Source organism: Quercus robur, chromosome 6 (assembly GCF_932294415.1).
Source record: "Quercus robur chromosome 6, dhQueRobu3.1, whole genome shotgun sequence".
Classification (NCBI taxonomy): domain Eukaryota; kingdom Viridiplantae; phylum Streptophyta; class Magnoliopsida; order Fagales; family Fagaceae; genus Quercus; species Quercus robur.
This window is the reverse complement of record NC_065539.1, coordinates 26,052,050-26,068,936: the sequence shown is the minus strand read 5'-3', so window position 1 is coordinate 26,068,936 and position 16,887 is coordinate 26,052,050. Positions and strand designations below refer to the sequence as shown.

Here is a 16,887-nt window from a genome sequence, read left to right as displayed (position 1 = left end):
AACTTAGACCGATTCAACTCCAAAACTCAAACCGAGTCAACACCGAACTCAACCGACTCAACACCAAACTCACACCAATTCAACACTGAAACTTAGACCGATTTAACACCGAAACTCAAACAAACACCAACAGCAACCTGAAACTCAAACTGATTCAACCCGAAACTCAAACAACACCACCAGCAACCCGAAACACAAACAAACCCCCAGTAACCTGAAGCCCATAACACCGGTCAGAGAGAATAGAAGCAACAGAGACAGATGATAAATAGATCGACAGCTGGGGGAAGAGAGGGCACTGGTTTGAGAGAGAGCCTCTGATTTTGTTGAGAGATAGAGAACTGATGAGAGAGGGGTGTTTACATCCCCCAATGCTAGTGCTTTTCTCATAAGTAAAGACTAAAAATACTGTCTCACAGTCTGACCTTAATTAGTTTTCTATAATTTATGTACATTGTTTTGACATTCATTTGTATTGTTACCATGGTTCAACATTTGCTCCATCCACATCATCAAGAAAAGCAGCATCTGCTGTCCAAAAAGCCTCATTTGCCAAGTGGCCTGATGACTCGTTGCTCTCATCATAATCATCATCATCAATACCATCCAAATCTGAATCTTCAAACTCGAACAAATCATCCAATTCATCATCATGATCATCATCATTGTTATCAACCTCATAATCATCGTCATCACCATTATTAGAATTATCAATGACATAGTTATTCTTCCAAGCCTTTCTCTTCTCTCGTCTCATCCTCTTCCCTTCCCTAACCAACTCCATCAACTTATCTTTTATTACCAGAGTCTCATCCTTCTCCAATAGGGTACCTTTCTCATCAAACCCCTCCACCAAAAACACAGAGTGCCTCTCCCCTTTCAAACTCACATAGAATAATTCCGGGTGCCTCACAATCATTCCCCTTAATTTGTTGGGCAGCCCAAACTCCTTCCTGAAATGTGTCAAGTGGTCAATTAAAGTTCTCTTTTCAACCATCATCCCCAACACCTCTCTCACCACCCCACAGCCTCTTTTCTCTGCTTCAATGGACTCTTGACCCAATGCCTCCACAGGAGTATTATAAGGGCACACATCTGGCATTTCACCAAACCTGAGCAGAAAATCCTGGTGACGTCTCTTCAAATTTAGTCCCTTTCGGAGTCTCAACTGTTTAAATTTCAAAGGCCTGTCTACTATCAGCCCACGTGAATGAACTTCGGGAGAGGGTAAAGGTTTTGCTAGGTGCAGATCCCAAGACACAAGCTCTAGTGCACGGCCATAGGAGGTATCCACAGTTTTAAATTTCTCAGGGTGATCATTGCAAAGACGAGAACGGAAATTAGGGGGAAGGCCAAGATCTGGAGCAATGTGAACCAACTTTGATAGAAGGAGCCGATGGTGAGAAGAGAGCATGAGAAGTTTCTGGAGTTTGGATGCCAAAGTCATTGAGATGGCTGATTTGAGATTTAATTCCTGGGTGGCAAGGGCTGCTGCAGCTGGGGTTAGACGAACACAAAGTTGAGAATATGATTTGGTTGCATTGAACGGTGTAGGTGGCCTTGGAACTGCAAAGACTTCAAAAATTAAAGGATAACGATGGATCATGGATAGGATTGAGCGAGGCTTTGAAAGGGAAAGGTAGGATCGACATTTTGAAAGAACGTGGAGTGGCAAAAAGTGTTTTGGTTTAGAAAGGAGCAGTGTTTTCAGCTTTTGAACAAACCGAATCTTGTTTTGCTTCACAACATTCCTGTCTAGTGAAGGGCTCCGGACAATTTTGATAGATGAACATGAGATAGAAATAGATAGATTTCTGGATTTCTTACTGTTTTGGTAATTTTGGTTAATGTTACAACGTAACCAAGAAGGATTCCTAGGGAGGAAACTGGAACTGAGAAAAGAGATTGGCCAATCCCCTTGGGATGTGAAGGGCAGCGACAATGACATTTTTCAAATTTGTAGCAATCACTAGCTTTAAAGCCTACACCACGAAAAGGGGTAAAAATTGGCCTGAGATTACATAATATAATACCATCAGTCTCACTTTTCTCTATTTGAGGATAAAGTAAAATTATTCCTCAAAAAGGCTGCTGCTGAGCAGGTTCAAGCAAAACTCTCTCTAATAAGCACAACTGATCAAGGGGTATAGTTGTGTAGGTGATGATGATATCAGCTTCATCTACAACACATATAATGCACAAACTGGGAGCTGGGTTTTGCTGCAGAATTCCTTACCATCTGCAGGGAGACATTTGATGCCATAAATCAAAAAAGTATTCCTATGTTAAAAAATGCTTAATTCATGTGGAAATATGGAATGGTTTCTGACATATCTGTAGACTACTTTTCTAAATCACACAAAACGTGGCCTAAGAGAGAGAGAATGAAATACACTGCAATAAAAATAAAAAAAAAATTATATGCAATAAAAAGCATGTCATCATAAAAGTAACTTCATGGTAAAGAAAATGGGATGAAATGATTCTATAAGATAAATTAACCCAAAATGCTTCTTGAGTGGAAATTAATCCTCAACTGCATTTGGCAAAGAACTAAGTCTAAATATGCATTTGAGAGGATATATTCTGTGATTATAAAGAAAATACCTTGGGCATTACCTTGTCAAAATATGAAAACTATTCAATAAAGACCTTAAGCACCAAAAATAGTAATAATAATACTGCTACAAACAACTTTTTTCACAACATAATTCCTCAAGTGGTTGACTGTGAGTGGTAGAGAGCAATTGTGAAATTTGTTGTAAAAAAAGAAGTCTCTATAGCATTAAATATGCCACAAAACACATCAAATAGGTTTGTGTACAATTAACTAGATTGAATATTTAAGGGTGGTTTACTTGTCATGTCCGCTAGAAATTGAATGAATTCATTGAGATTCATGACTTGAGAGTTTTGAGTCCATTATCTTAAATGTGTCTACTGATAAAAATGTACCTACCACCAAAGAGTAACGACTTGGGTTTGTCTTGTTATTTCATAAAATAGTCACAACAATCTCAAGCATTTAGAATTAGATGAGGCAATTGCTGCCATTTCTAGCTAGGATGGCCTCATTCAAGACAATGCATCTGGGCATAAAATGTTTCTATATTCCAAATCCAAATGGGGGCAATTAAATTATTTACTTCATGAATAGATTGGATATTATAATACTGATTAAAACATCAAGAACAGAGAAACATAAAAATTGAAAAGCAAAATCACATAGACATTATGACGAACATGTGGGGGGCACGCTAGAAAAGTCAGTGTTTAACCCAAAGAGAAAAGAACGAGAGAAAGTTGGTTAAAGATGAAGACGCATCCTAGTCCTGGAGGATTGGTTCTATCATCTATCAAAAGAAATAAAGAAAGAAAGAAAAGTGCATGCATGGAAGTAACTAATCAAACTTACCTGAAGACTTTGGGCCTTCTTTGAGGAAATATAAATAGAAAGAAAGAAATGAGTTTGTGTTACTGGTTGGTGACAATTGACAAGCGAGAGAGATGGTTCGGCCTCAGCTGGGTTTTTATTTTTTTAATAAGAAGCTATGAAAGAAGTAGTAGGACTGGTGCTAGCCCTATATATATTACTATTTAGTGGTGGAGAGTACTGGGGCTGTGGGGCAGGGATGATAAATATGTTCAGATAAAATCTGTTACGCATAACCCCTTTTTTTTTTAATTTCATTCCGTTAAATTTTAAGTTTTATCAATTCAGTCATATGTTAGTATTTTGTGAAGTGCTGCCGTTTTATTAATTTTGGATTTATTTTTTAATTTAAAAAAAAAAACTAATAAAGGCTCAAGGAACAATGTCGTTCCCTTGGCCACTGATCACTGATACCCTAACTTGATTAAACTGAGAAATTTGGGGAAGAGAGGGAGAAAGTAAGAGATCGACAAGGGAAGAGAGAGACTGAGAGATTGGGAGTGGGAAAGGGAGAGATCGAGAGAGAGAGAGAAGTGAGGACTCTAAAATTAATTCTTGAAGAGATCTTCTTGATGATCCGAAAAAATGGTGGGATAAAAGTGATAATAAGCGTTGTGCATTGGTGTGGACCCCTCTCTTCATGTGATTGTGTTATCCGATTGATTTTGTTGTTTACAGGTGAATCCAAAGAGTCCTCATCAAACATAAGGTTGGTCGGCATTCACTTTGTGGCTTACCGATGCACCAAATTGGGTTTTGTCAGAACTTGATAGAGTGGAATTTGATGCGTAAACTCAAAAATCAAAACAAGTGAAGCAGCATAGAGGTGAGAATGGAGACTTTTGGCTGGGAAGAAGACAGAAAAAGAATCACCTGTTTAAAAGAATAAAAGTGATAGTATATATCTTCTTATCATTCTTTCAATGTTTTCATAAAAAATCATTAATTTGGGAGTTTATTTGATAAGTAAACAACAGCACTTAACAGAATATTAACGGATTACTGAATTGACAAAACTTGAAACTTATAGAACTGAAATAACAAAACTGAAATTTAGAGGACTGAAATAACAAAACTGAAACTTAAGGGTTAATTTTGCATTTTAGCATTTTTTTTTTAATCATAAAGTCACAATTTTAGTTTTATAAGTGACTATTTAGGATTCGTTTATTTTGCTGAAATTAAAATTTTTTTGTTGAAAATACTGTAGATAAAGGTAAAAATTAGTAGAAATAGTACAATGGGACCTATAAATGATACCAAAAATTGCAGTAGCACCCATGAATAATAACAAAAATAAGCTGAATATTAAAATAAGTTAGTAAAAATAATCCATGCCAAATGCACACTAAGGCTGTGTTTGTTTTGGGTGTAAATGATTTTCGAAAAATATTTTACACTTGGGTCCATGTTTGGCACCACCTGAAAATAAAGTCAAACTAAAAATAGAATTCAGTTTGACCGAAAAAATCCTTGCCAACCCCGTAAAGTCATTTCCGTTCCCATTTTACCTTCAAATGCTTTTCGAAATTACTCACTCCTCACACACTCCTCTCACACACACACACCAACCTCATTTCAGCTCTAGCCCACGAACCAACCTCAACTCTACACTCAGTCCGACGCCAAGCTCCGGTCGCCTAGCCAAGTCAAGGCCAGCCCAGATCGTGCTGCCCCTACCGCGCCCCCTCCACCTAGATCACGCCGCACCACCGAGATCACACCCCAGAATCGGCTCATTCGCACCGAGATTGCACCCCAGCATCGGCGAGATCGCACCCACTCAACCTCACCACCATGCTCCACCGCTACATGTCTCCGATCCACCACCGCCATCACCCAAGCTACCCTCCTCCATGAGCTTCGATCCACATCCAAGCTACCCATCTACCTACATAACCCAATCCCCATTTTGGCAAACCCACACCCACCTTGCCCGATTTACACCCACCCGATCTAGCTGCCGCTGTCCTTCGTTGATACCGATCTCTCTCTTTCCCGATCTATCTCTCACTGAGTATATTATGTATATATTGTGAATAAATGATTTTATTTTGATATTTGGTTGTGTTAAATGAAATTTTCTATTATAAAATTTGTTTGGAAGCTGAGAAAATGGCTGAGGAAATGTGAAGCATTTGTAGAAAAATAGCATTTTTAGAATGTTACCAAACATCGAAAATCGTTTTCCGGATTATTTTCCATTACAGAACCAAACATCTGGATTTCATTTTCCTTACGGGAATTCATTTTCCCCTGCATTCATTTTACACTCAGAATTTGGTTTACATTGAACCAAACGTTGCCTAAGTGTCCGTTTGGCATGATTAATTTTGCCAATTTATTTTACTATTCAGCTTATTTTTGCTACTATTTATGGGTCCCACTACACTTTTTGGTATTATTTATGGGTCTCACAGTACTATTTCAGCTAACTTTTACTTTTATTTACAATATTTTTAGCAAAAAAATTTTCAGTTTCAGTAAAATAAAAAAATCCCAAACAGACTCTAAATATATTTTCAACCCATGATTTTAGTTCAACTTTTGCTACTAGCCAACTCAAGCACAAATGTGATGGTTAATACCCACAAACTCCATCGCTCTCTCATTCTAGATTTTTTCATAAGATTTATTTTTTTTTATTTTATTTTTGTTAAGGTTTTATAAAAATCCTCAGTTGCTATTGTAGGTGGTTGTTTGCGTCGGATTTATTTATTTATTTTTAAATGGGCAGCGATTGTTAAAATGGCTAATTTCTACAGTTTCTTTAAATATAACTAAAATAAATGGTAGAAATTAAATGTAGAGTATTAAGTCTGATAAATAAAGAATAAAATAAATATTTAAATAATATTAGTATTAAGTCTAATGTAGTAATATTAAATGAGCATACTAAAATAAAAAATGTGGAGGTTTTGGGGGGTAATTTAGCTAAAAGTGTGTAGAGGTTAATGTGAATGCTCTAAGGCCAAATATATAAAATGAGTATATAAATTCTTCTAAAAAAAATCAAATATATAAATTAGGGCTATTTAAAAAAAAAAAAAAAACTCATTAAACCATTCTGTCCATGCTAACCAATAGACAATAAATATCACTTTTGGTTGGTTCTTGTGAGAAATTGCAACTTTGGACCCTGGTCGTGACTATCTATAATATATAAAAAATTGAAATTGATTGAATTTTGATCGACTTCATACTATTATGTTACATAAGTTTTTGAGATGTCACAATTTTACATGTTCTTATTTGAATATATTTTTTTAATTGAATTTAGATTCTATTCTATATTTAAAAATTTCATTAGAATCTCAATATATCATATTTTCTTTATATAATAGAATATATAATTCTATATATAACATAATCATAATAAATTAATAATATTAGAATATATAGTTTCATATACAAATTAATACAATCATAATAAATGTCTATTAACAACAACAATAATGATCAAATTTCATATTTAGAAAAAAATAAAAGAGGAAAAAAATCATATTATTTTAAACTTTCTATTGCATTGCAAAGGTTATTGACTAGATAATTTTTGAAAATCATGGCTCGATTGATGATATTCTTCCTCCTAGATTGAATGTATTAAGATTAGAGTTGCCGCTTATTTCTTCAGGTAAAATAAGAAAAATAAAAACAATGAAATACATTGTTTTATTTCACTGAAAGATTTGAATTTACATCATGATAAAATAAAAAAAGAAAATTACAAAGCATTCCTAAGTACAATCTAGAAAAGTACATTGCTTTATTTCTTAGTTGCATTATAAAGAAATGTAAAATCTACATGGATAAGTACTAGTCTAAAATTGATGATTTAAGTTCGAAGACTATGTTACAAAAATGAGAAAGGAATAAGCACCATTATGCATGGCCAAAGTTAGTCTTCTTTGGGATAATGGTTAGATACTTAAGTCATGCAATAATCCAAGCATAACACAACATTCCAAACATGTAATTAATAAGAAATTGTACATTTGATTATGGAAAAATGAATTCAACATGTTAGGGTTTGAGAAAACATATTGTTTATGTAAGCATTTAAGCATTATGAAAGATTATTCGAATAACATATTTGAAACCCTAATCTAAGGGTACCTGTCCAATATCATATGGAGAGTTTGACCAGGGTGGAGGGGTGGGTCTAGCAGTAAGAGGGGTTAGGGGTAACCGGTGAACGCAGGCTGGAATTGGTGTATAGAGAGAGAGAGAGAGAGAGAGAGAGAGAGAGAGAGAGAGAGAGAGAGAGAGAGAGGTTGTAGTTAATTGGGTTAAGTTTGGTAAAGTTGGTCATGTGTAATGCACATAACCAGGACCCTTGTTAGCTCACCACCTAGTAGTATGGAGCAACTACGTACCTCCAAATTAGTTTGGAGCCAAAATTTGTCCATTTAAAATTATTTAAATGCTAATTACATTGGTTGGTATTTATTCATTGTACATATTTTGACGGATGTAGAATTTGAACAGGTTTATGAGAGCAATCTGATAGGAACAACGGGGACAAAATGGTGCCCTCTATAAATGTTATATCCATTACTTTTCATCAATAGTCAAAGGAAAATGACAATCTTTCATGATTTCCCTAACAAGACAATAAAATTAGCTAGGGTGCAGCATGAATATGATAATCCTTTTAAGATCAAACAAAAAAAAAGTAATAAGTATCAATTTCACTATGAAATGAAAAAATTTCAAAAGTTACATGCACATATTTTAAAATATGAAGTTTCAATTTGATGCTACCTATATGAATATGCAGTTATTCGAAAAGTGGCTATAACAATTATCCTTATTCAATTGGAGAAAGAAAGAAATTCATCTGAAGAAGTATAAATGAAATTTAATTGTTGAAGGGATCAGGTTCTTCTACAAAATTTGGCATATTTTTGCACCCATGTTAGAATATAAATGGCAACAACTGTCCACCTAGGCCAGTCAACAGATTGGATCATGATCCAAATCTGATTAAAAAAAACTATGATTGACAATGCATTGATAGTCTCCACCCATTTCATACAAAACTCAGTGATACATTTGGTTCCTAAAATTTGCAGCACTTTTCTGTGTGAGCTTGCCTTTCTCTTTTCCTCAACATTGTTCATGAGGCTTGGAGCTGCCCAACCCATGTGATTCCAACTGCCTAGCAAGGACTTGATGGTGATTGGTAGGAATTTGAAAGGTCATCTGCTAACTTCATAATCAACTAAGAGTACTTGGTGCCTGTAATTAATAGAATAAGACAGAATTATTCAAAACTGAAAGCAGAGCAGCCAACTAGAATAAAGGCACTCCATGAAATTTCTTTATACTTCTCATCATATGAAAAGTGGGTAAAACATGTAGTAATATGAGAGGTCACATATGATACAAAGGTTCTCTGGTTTCTTTTCCCAGTCTGCTGAAAAGAAAATTAGAATAATATTTGTGCTACATTTTGTTGCTGAGAAAAAAGCAGGAAAGAAAAAGAGATGTCTTAACGATCACTCTATACCTTATATGGAACTTAGAAATATTCCACCAAACTGGTGGCATAGTTAATAGATTAAGCTTTTAGTTCCTGGAAACTTAACATTGAACATTTTCTTTGATATGTAAATAGAAAGCACACAAACTATACAGGATTAAGCTTGATACATGACCCTCAACCACTTATTTAATAGGGAAGGATATGCTATTTGGTCCAGAAGCCATTGATTAAATAAATAATGAATGTAATGTTCAGCCTGGCAAAAGAAGCACAACAACAACAAACATTTTGTTTCAAAACAAAGAGAAGCAAAATTAATAAATTATGTTCTTTTATTTCCACATTTTCCAACCAGCAAATGGGAATGTTGGTGATTTAGAAACCTTTTATAAACAAAAAACCAAATGGATTTCTAGAAGTTTAGGGAACCATCAGCCATTCTCGCCGCCCTATTCTATGACCTATTTCATGACAGCTCAAAGACGATCAAAAGTTACTAATAACCCATACAATAAAATGTACAAGTCTATCAAGACCATATGTGTGTCTATAGAAGACAAGTGTTTGGGCTTCAACTAGCAGTGGCAGGTATAGATAATTATGTACGCCATTCAGATGTCTCAATCTGTAATTTGATATCATTACTCTATGAGCTTAAAGTTGAGATACTTTGCATTGAAGTTTATGAGATGATGCAGTTTAGTTGTTAACTGAAGAGAATTATTTGAATGAAACTCACAACTTAGTTGACTACAAATTCAATAATAATGTAATAAGATTTAGGTTATTGCAGTACAAACTAGGAATTTGAAATTACTGATACAATTTGGGGGACTGTCCAGGTTAAATATTTTAACAAGTTTCTGCAAGTCTTTCTTACCCCAAACAATTTTTTTTTTTGAAAGTACTTACAATATTCATACATATAGGCATATTTGAAGTCTTAATTTCTAGCCGTTCAATATAATTATCCCTACTATATAGGTCATCCTACACTAATAGTTCAACCCTCACCAAATTTATTATATCTTGTCCAATACTAAAGAATTTTTTTCTTCCATTTGTTTTGCCAAGCTCTGCAACATAATTAAAAACCACTATTGAAAATCATTGCCCTTCATCATTCCTCTCATAATAATGGCCCAATCAATTGTCTTAATCCTAAAAAAATTGGAGTCGACTATTCCTCTCATACTTATACAAAGCCTTATTTCACTACTATTGGAATAGTTTGAGTCAACTCCATAAGCGGTCTAGGCTTAGCCCTAACCTTTCTTCTATCATTATAAACCCTAGGTCCATATGTTCGTCAAACCCTAAGCCTACCACAAGCACATGTAGACAAATTTTACTTAATCTATCCTACTCCATAGGTTCTTGCTTCAAAGTATCAACTTTTTTTTTCCCATTTAATACTCAGATTTGCTTCAAACTATCATTTTTCTCCATTAAACACAAGTTCAGCTCTTCATAAATATGTATGAATTGATGCTCAGAAAAGATAAAATATTCAGATCCATTTCAAAATAATAAAAAACTGTAAAACTCAAGATGAGCTCATAAAAGAAAAAAAGAACCAAGTGATTAAGACTTCGGGCAGTAATTTCATTTTAAAAATTTCATATATTTGATTATGTTAATCCATTCTACATAGGACTGTTCTAGTTCCTTAAAAATCATGCATTTAGAATACGCATGAGGAGAGTATGATGTGACATGGGCAAATACTATGCTATTCAATAATTTATGTTTTCTCAAAGAGGGTGTGGAAGATGGAAGAATGTGAAATTGCAAATGTTCTAATGGGGAACAGACAAAAAAGGAGGGAAGGAAAAGCAAGGGATACTGTAAGTTTGTTATTGATTTTGGAATAAGTTTGTTAGAAAGTAGAGATAAAGGTTGTATACAACAAACCTTTTTTTTTTTTTTGGAGAAGAGTATACAACAAACCTAACTGCATAAAATAAAGTTTGCTCATGATATATAGATAATAAAAAAACACTGTACTTTGAAGTAAATAATTTCCAGCCATTATGAGAATGACTTTTCCCCCTTTTAGATTGTTAATTTACTTTTGCAGATATATTTGGTCTCACGAATAAAAATATGGGAGGAGATTAAGCAACTTACCTAAAATCTTATACATGATTTGTAAATTCTTCTTCTTTTCTATTCTAGTTCTTTTTTCCCCATCAAATTGTATGTGTATTTATGATACATTGGTGGAAGTGTGTGTTTGTATAAATGCATAAATTGATCCTGTTGTGATGATAAGCACATGACAGGCAATTCGCACACATTATAGCTCCTGCAAATAAAAAAACTTTGTATCCCAAATTTGTCGAAATTGTCAAAAGGATATATGAACACTTCTTCTGTTCATGGACGGATGGACCATAGGTGTTTCTGATAATAGAAAAAAGATTTAGATGACACCATTTAATCAAAAAAATAAAGAAACCAATTATGTTACACAAGTAATAGGATACTGGGGAAAGAGATTTTATTTTGGATTGTGATCCCAAAAGGAACAGTATTTTGCAATAAAAACAAAATAATAAGACAGAAGTACATTAAGATTTGAAGAGTAATGCAGTATGTAGCTGCTTTGGGAGATTTCAGGTTTTAACTCTGATAACTTACTCAGAAATCCAAGAATTATAAACAAGGAGTTGCAACCAGGATTTTGATTGATGTATTTTTACAAGTAAAATATTGAATCTAAACTAATTAATGACAAGTATGATTAAAGATTGTATTTATGAAGATGTTCAAAATTTTAAATTTTAAACTTAGCTATTGCAGAGAGTTTTCATGCTAAATAATATAGAGCATTTGCAATTATATCCAAAATTTTACTTTAAAATTTTGTAAAACTTGAGTCAATATACCATCAAATAAAGTAGAAAACATATTGAATCAAAAGCTATACCTTGATATATACTGTGGAAAAAAAATCCGTTCATGAATTGGATTTGCTTCCGCTGAACTTGAACTTTACTAACCATCGTTTTTTGCTCAACATATTTATTTTTTTTGCCGCACAATCATCTTTTTGAAGCTCCTTGTCCAAGCAGTCATCTGTTAATTCAGATTCACAATTATTCTCAATATTGGCCATTCCTCCATTTCCTTCACCCCCATGCTTAGGAGCTTTTTCTGAAGCACAGCCCAATATTTGGTTAATTCTATAGAGTTCCTCCGAAGAACAATGCTTCGCTACTGCTAAAATATCCACCATTGACCGCTTCTTGTGCTTCCCCTTATGTCTTTTTCGCTTATGCCTCATTCTCTTGGAGGAAATCTGTAATTTACCATTCTGATCATCATGGGGGTGCAAACTATGCATTGTAGTTGAAGGTTTAAATCTAGGAACCATGAAATCAGAAGCAATATTGGAATTGTTTTCTTCGAGCTTATCACTATTGCTAGAAGGAAATAAAGGGCATTCCTGGCTGGAAACTTCTGATATAGCTTCATTAGAGTATGAATCACACTCATCTTTAATAAGCTTCTCCTGCTCGGCAAAATCTGGTGCTTTATTGTCAATGGAATCAGCCTTTTTGTTATCTTGTTTGGAAGACTTAAACATAACATCTCTTCTGAGTGACTGAATAACTGAATCGCCAGGTTCAAGGGGCGGCAACACATTGCTGATACCATGCTTGAAACAGATTTTCAAATATTTCTCTGGAAATGGCCAACTACAAAAGATATCTTTTTGACGAGAAGCAAGAGCATACTTTCTGTAATTGAGATGGTTATCAGTAACATGGCAGTCCATTCTTGAACCAAGAATTTTATACATTTCATTTAACATAAAATGATAATGTTGGGGTGACATCAAGAAGTAACGAAAGAGGAGATAAGGAACTGAAACCTTAAAAATTAGTAAAGGAGAAGGTTCCCATATCAGAATTATAAAGAACATGCATCTAAAGCAAAAACAATTTGCCCATGAAAAGAGTAAACACATGCCTTTAGTTGATCAATATATGAAGTAGAACATGTAAACAAATTGCGGTTATAAAGTGATTCATTTCATACAAAGTATCTCACGTGAAGCAGTTTGTAAACAAATATGTTATTCCTATGACCAAAACAAACTTGATAATGTCAAAGAAGAGAGAACATTGAGTTTTAAGTAAAATGTAGTGCATGTGATCAAGTGCAACATAAAACACCATGCAATACCGGTACATAAAATGCTGAAAAGAAATATATTCAGAAAGATTAGAAAACTCCCAAAAGAGAGACCCAATATAATTAAAACGAAATCACCTTATGGAGAAGGACTTGATATCTGTTTGGATGCAATCGTGGTTGGGATTCATTTGTTGCTGCAGAGAAAGCGAAACCCCAGGTGGGTTTTGCTGCTGAGACAGCATATTGTACGAACAGCTAGCTACCAAGCGTTTCAATCAGTGAATGATGAAAACAATTAAGAAAAAAGAAATCAACCCAGTTCGGATTATTTAACAATAAGAAACTGAGGAAACAAGAAGGGGTCGACCAAAAGCTCCATGAAATTACAAAACTATGAACAGCAATCTCAGGCCCTGGTAATCCAGAGAAACAGAATCAGAGATTAGAAAGCGGGTGGAGGAAAGGTAGAGAACCCAAAGGTGTGGAAAAGAAAAGAAAAGAAAATGTAATGGTTTGTGAGTTGTGGAATGATCCAATGGGGGGAGAAAGTTTGAGAGATAGAGAGAGAGAGGGAGGTGCGAATTGGAGAAAGAAAGATTGGAGAAGAATAGGTGTGGAGATGAACAGAGATGGTAAGAGAAATGAAAGGGTATGTGTGACGAAGAAGATGATGATTTGTAGGTGAAAATTGAGAAATAACCAAAGTATTTGTGTGTGCGTGTGCGAGAGAGAGAAAAACTAGCAAGAGAGTAAGCAGGAGAGAGGCACTTGACTTTATTTGGGAGTTCTCTAATTTGTTTCTTTTTTTTGGTTCGCTTTTTTCCTTTCCAAGACGCTGAGTCGATAGTTAAAGAGACAGCAAATTTATCTCCCTTCTTTCTGCAACAAAATTTATGGATGGATGACTTCATAATCATAACACCACTGAAAGTGAAATAAAGCACTAGAATTATAATAATATTTGCCTTTTTTTTATTTTATTTTTTATTTTTTTTAAGAATATAAATCTATTGATGGTGATCCAAAAAAACAGGGCACATGAATGATCTCACTACTTTGTCCAAATTTAGATAAAGGCAGACTAGGCAGTGCATCAAGATAGTGTATTGTACAGTATTATTAAAGAATAATATGTTTTTTTATTATAAAAATACTATGCCCATTTTTTTTTTCCAAATGTACCTTTTCTGATTCTCGAATTAATTTTTTTTTTTCTTAAATACTATTTGAACGAAGTTGTGTAGAAAGAAAATTCCAATAGCATTGGTATTTGTACACTTATTAGTTTAAATGAACCTTTTCTGATTCTCGAATTAAAAAAAAAAAAAAAATTTCTTAAATATTTTTGAACGAAGTTGTGTAGAAAGAAAATTAACCAATAGCATTGGTATTTGTATACTTATTAGTTTACAATGTATCTTCACCCCGGCTGGTTCTTGATTTAGAGTAGATTTTTATTTTAAGCTTTAACTAATTATTATTCAGAACAAAAACTAGAACCAACCCAGCACTTGCAAGTTGCACCTCTCTTGCCAAAAACTACAATTAGATCTCATCTTTTTTTCATTATTATTTATTATTATTTTTAAAGTGAGGGAAGGGGATTCAAATTCTTAGGAAATGCAAAGAAAAACTTGAAGTAAAAATGTAGGGAGACTAGGATCCCCTGAATATAGTGAACCCAATTGTTAGATTTAGTAAAAACCAAAGCAAGATTGTATTGTATTACCCACGGTAACATTCTGGTTCACCCTGCCACCAAACTACAAGAGTTATCGTTGTCTTGAGATTGAAAACTCTAGTGGAAGTTACCTTTCGATTTTTGATGCCCAACAACATTAATGTAACAAGACGAGGGTCCTTAGTTTATTGGATAATGATTGTCAAGGTCTTATATATTTTTAACTAAAAGGTAAAGTACACTTTTTAAGTTTGACTGAAATTTATTTCAATTTTCTAACTTTATTTTTGTTCAATTGAATTATTTAAGTTTTAAAGTTTTTCAATTCATGCATTTTGTCCAATTTCGTTAAAATGCCCTTTGATCGGCCAAAAAACCGTTCTGTCAACTACTTAAACAAAAACTTAAAGAAAAGGGATAACATAAGCGATATCACAAGCTGCTGTTGATGCACTACTGATAGTATCTTCTGAGGTGCTCAGCATTCCAAGGATGGTGCAGCATTTGCCCGTCGAGCATTTCCAAGCAATAGGTGCCTTTCCTATTGCAATCAATGATTCTGTATGGACCTTCCCACTTGGGTCCTTGCTTCCCTTGCGTGGGATCTTTGGTGGTCGTGGTCACTTTCCTCAAGACAAGGTCCTCGATGCTGAAGTATCGAGGCTTCACCTTGGTGTTATAGTGTTTGGCCATGAGGTCTTGGTATCGAGTCATTCGTTGTTCAGCAGTAGCCCTCACCTCATCCAGTAGATCCAAGTGCAGACGGATCCCTTCTTCATTCTTCCCTTCATTATGGTGGGCTATCCTGTAGCTTGCTATTCCCATTTCCGCGAGGATGACAGCCTCACTCCCGAATGCTAGACGAAACGGTGTTTCTCTTGTGGGTGTCTGAGCGGTTGTCCTATACGCCCATAGGGTGCTTGGTAGTTTATCTAGCCATATCCCCTTTGCCTCTTCAAGTTGAGTCTTGATCAGTTTGAGCAAGGATCGGTTTGTAACCTCAACTTTCCCATTGGTTTGTGGGTGGGCGAGTGAAAAGTAATGGTTTTTGATTCCTAATTGCTTACAAAAGTTTTTGAACATATCGTTGTTGAACTGTTTGCCATTATTAGAGACGAAGACCTTAGGAATCCCAAATCGGCAGATGATGCTCTTCCAGATGAAGCTACAGACATTTTTCTCCGTGATGGTTGCCAGTGGTTCTATTTCTACCCATTTGGTGAAGTAGTCGATCCCAACAACAAGGAACTTGAGTTGTCACATTGCCATCGGAAAGGGTCCTATGATGTCTAGTCCTTATTGAGCGAAAGGCCATGGGGTGTTCATTGGGGTGAGTGGTTTTGACGGTTGCCTTACGACATTACTGAAGTGTTGGCACTTGTGCATTGTAGGATTGGGCATCCTTCTGCATTGTAGGCTAGTAGTACTCTGCTCGTATGAGCTTATGGACCAATGATCACACCCCTGAGTGGTTTCCACACATCCCTTCATGGACTTCTCTCATGACGTAGTCTGCCTCGTCGGGGATCAAACATCTTAGGTATGGTCAAGAGAAGCCTCTCTTGTATAACATGTCCGCTATCAACACAAAGCGTGCTACTTGGACCTTTAGTCATCGGGCTTTGTCATGGTCCTTGGGAAGTGTCCCATTCTTAAGGTAGGAGATGATTGGAGTTGTCTAGTCAATGCCCTTTGGTATCATCTATATCTCTAATTCCTCAATGGCGGGGGATTACTGAATGAAGGATAGGACTTGTTGACCGACCATCATGTGTTTTGCAGATGCGGCTTTGGCCAATCGATCTGCATGCTTATTTTCTTCCCTTAGGACTTGTATGAATTCTACCACAAATGCTTGACTCGTCTGTCTCTTAATAAGGTTGAGATACTTTTTCATTCGTTCTCCCTTGGCTTTGTAATCCCTGTTGATATGTCCGATGACAACCTAGGAGTCGTTATGAAGGACGAGTGGTAAGGCCCCAACTGCTTTGGCCATATCGAGCCCTGTGAGAATGGCTTTGTATTCGGCTTCATTGTTGGTAGTCGAGAATTGGAGTCGGATGGCACATTTGATGATGTCCCCATCCGGGGATTAAAGGACCACCCCGATCCCTCTAGCACGTTTGTTGAACGACCCAT

At 35.3% G+C, this 16,887-nt stretch overlaps 2 protein-coding genes across 3 annotated transcripts; both read right to left on the bottom strand.

Moving 5' to 3' along the window:
- Positions 1 to 345: 345 nt before the first annotated feature.
- LOC126733391 (protein WHAT'S THIS FACTOR 1, chloroplastic) lies at positions 346 to 3,647 on the bottom strand. Its single transcript, XM_050436691.1, has 2 exons — positions 3,416 to 3,647; positions 346 to 2,239 (listed from the first exon to the last, which is right to left on the bottom strand). The coding sequence occupies exon 2, from the start codon at positions 1,946 to 1,948 to the stop codon at positions 479 to 481; it is 1,470 nt and encodes a 489-aa protein (XP_050292648.1). The 5' UTR covers positions 1,949 to 2,239; positions 3,416 to 3,647; the 3' UTR covers positions 346 to 478.
- A 4,609-nt stretch (positions 3,648 to 8,256) lies between these two features.
- On the bottom strand, positions 8,257 to 13,943 carry LOC126733390 (uncharacterized). Of its 2 annotated transcripts, XM_050436690.1 has the most exons (3): positions 13,203 to 13,943; positions 11,854 to 12,667; positions 8,257 to 8,674 (listed from the first exon to the last, which is right to left on the bottom strand). In XM_050436690.1, exons 1-2 carry the CDS (start codon positions 13,307 to 13,309, stop codon positions 11,884 to 11,886), a joined length of 891 nt encoding a protein of 296 aa, XP_050292647.1. In that variant the 5' UTR covers positions 13,310 to 13,943; the 3' UTR covers positions 8,257 to 8,674; positions 11,854 to 11,883. The 2 variants fall into 2 exon arrangements, with proteins under 2 accessions (XP_050292647.1, XP_050292646.1); XM_050436689.1 differs by lacking the exon at positions 13,203 to 13,943 and having other exon boundaries at positions 11,854 to 13,196.
- Between the last annotated feature and the right edge of the window lie 2,944 nt (positions 13,944 to 16,887).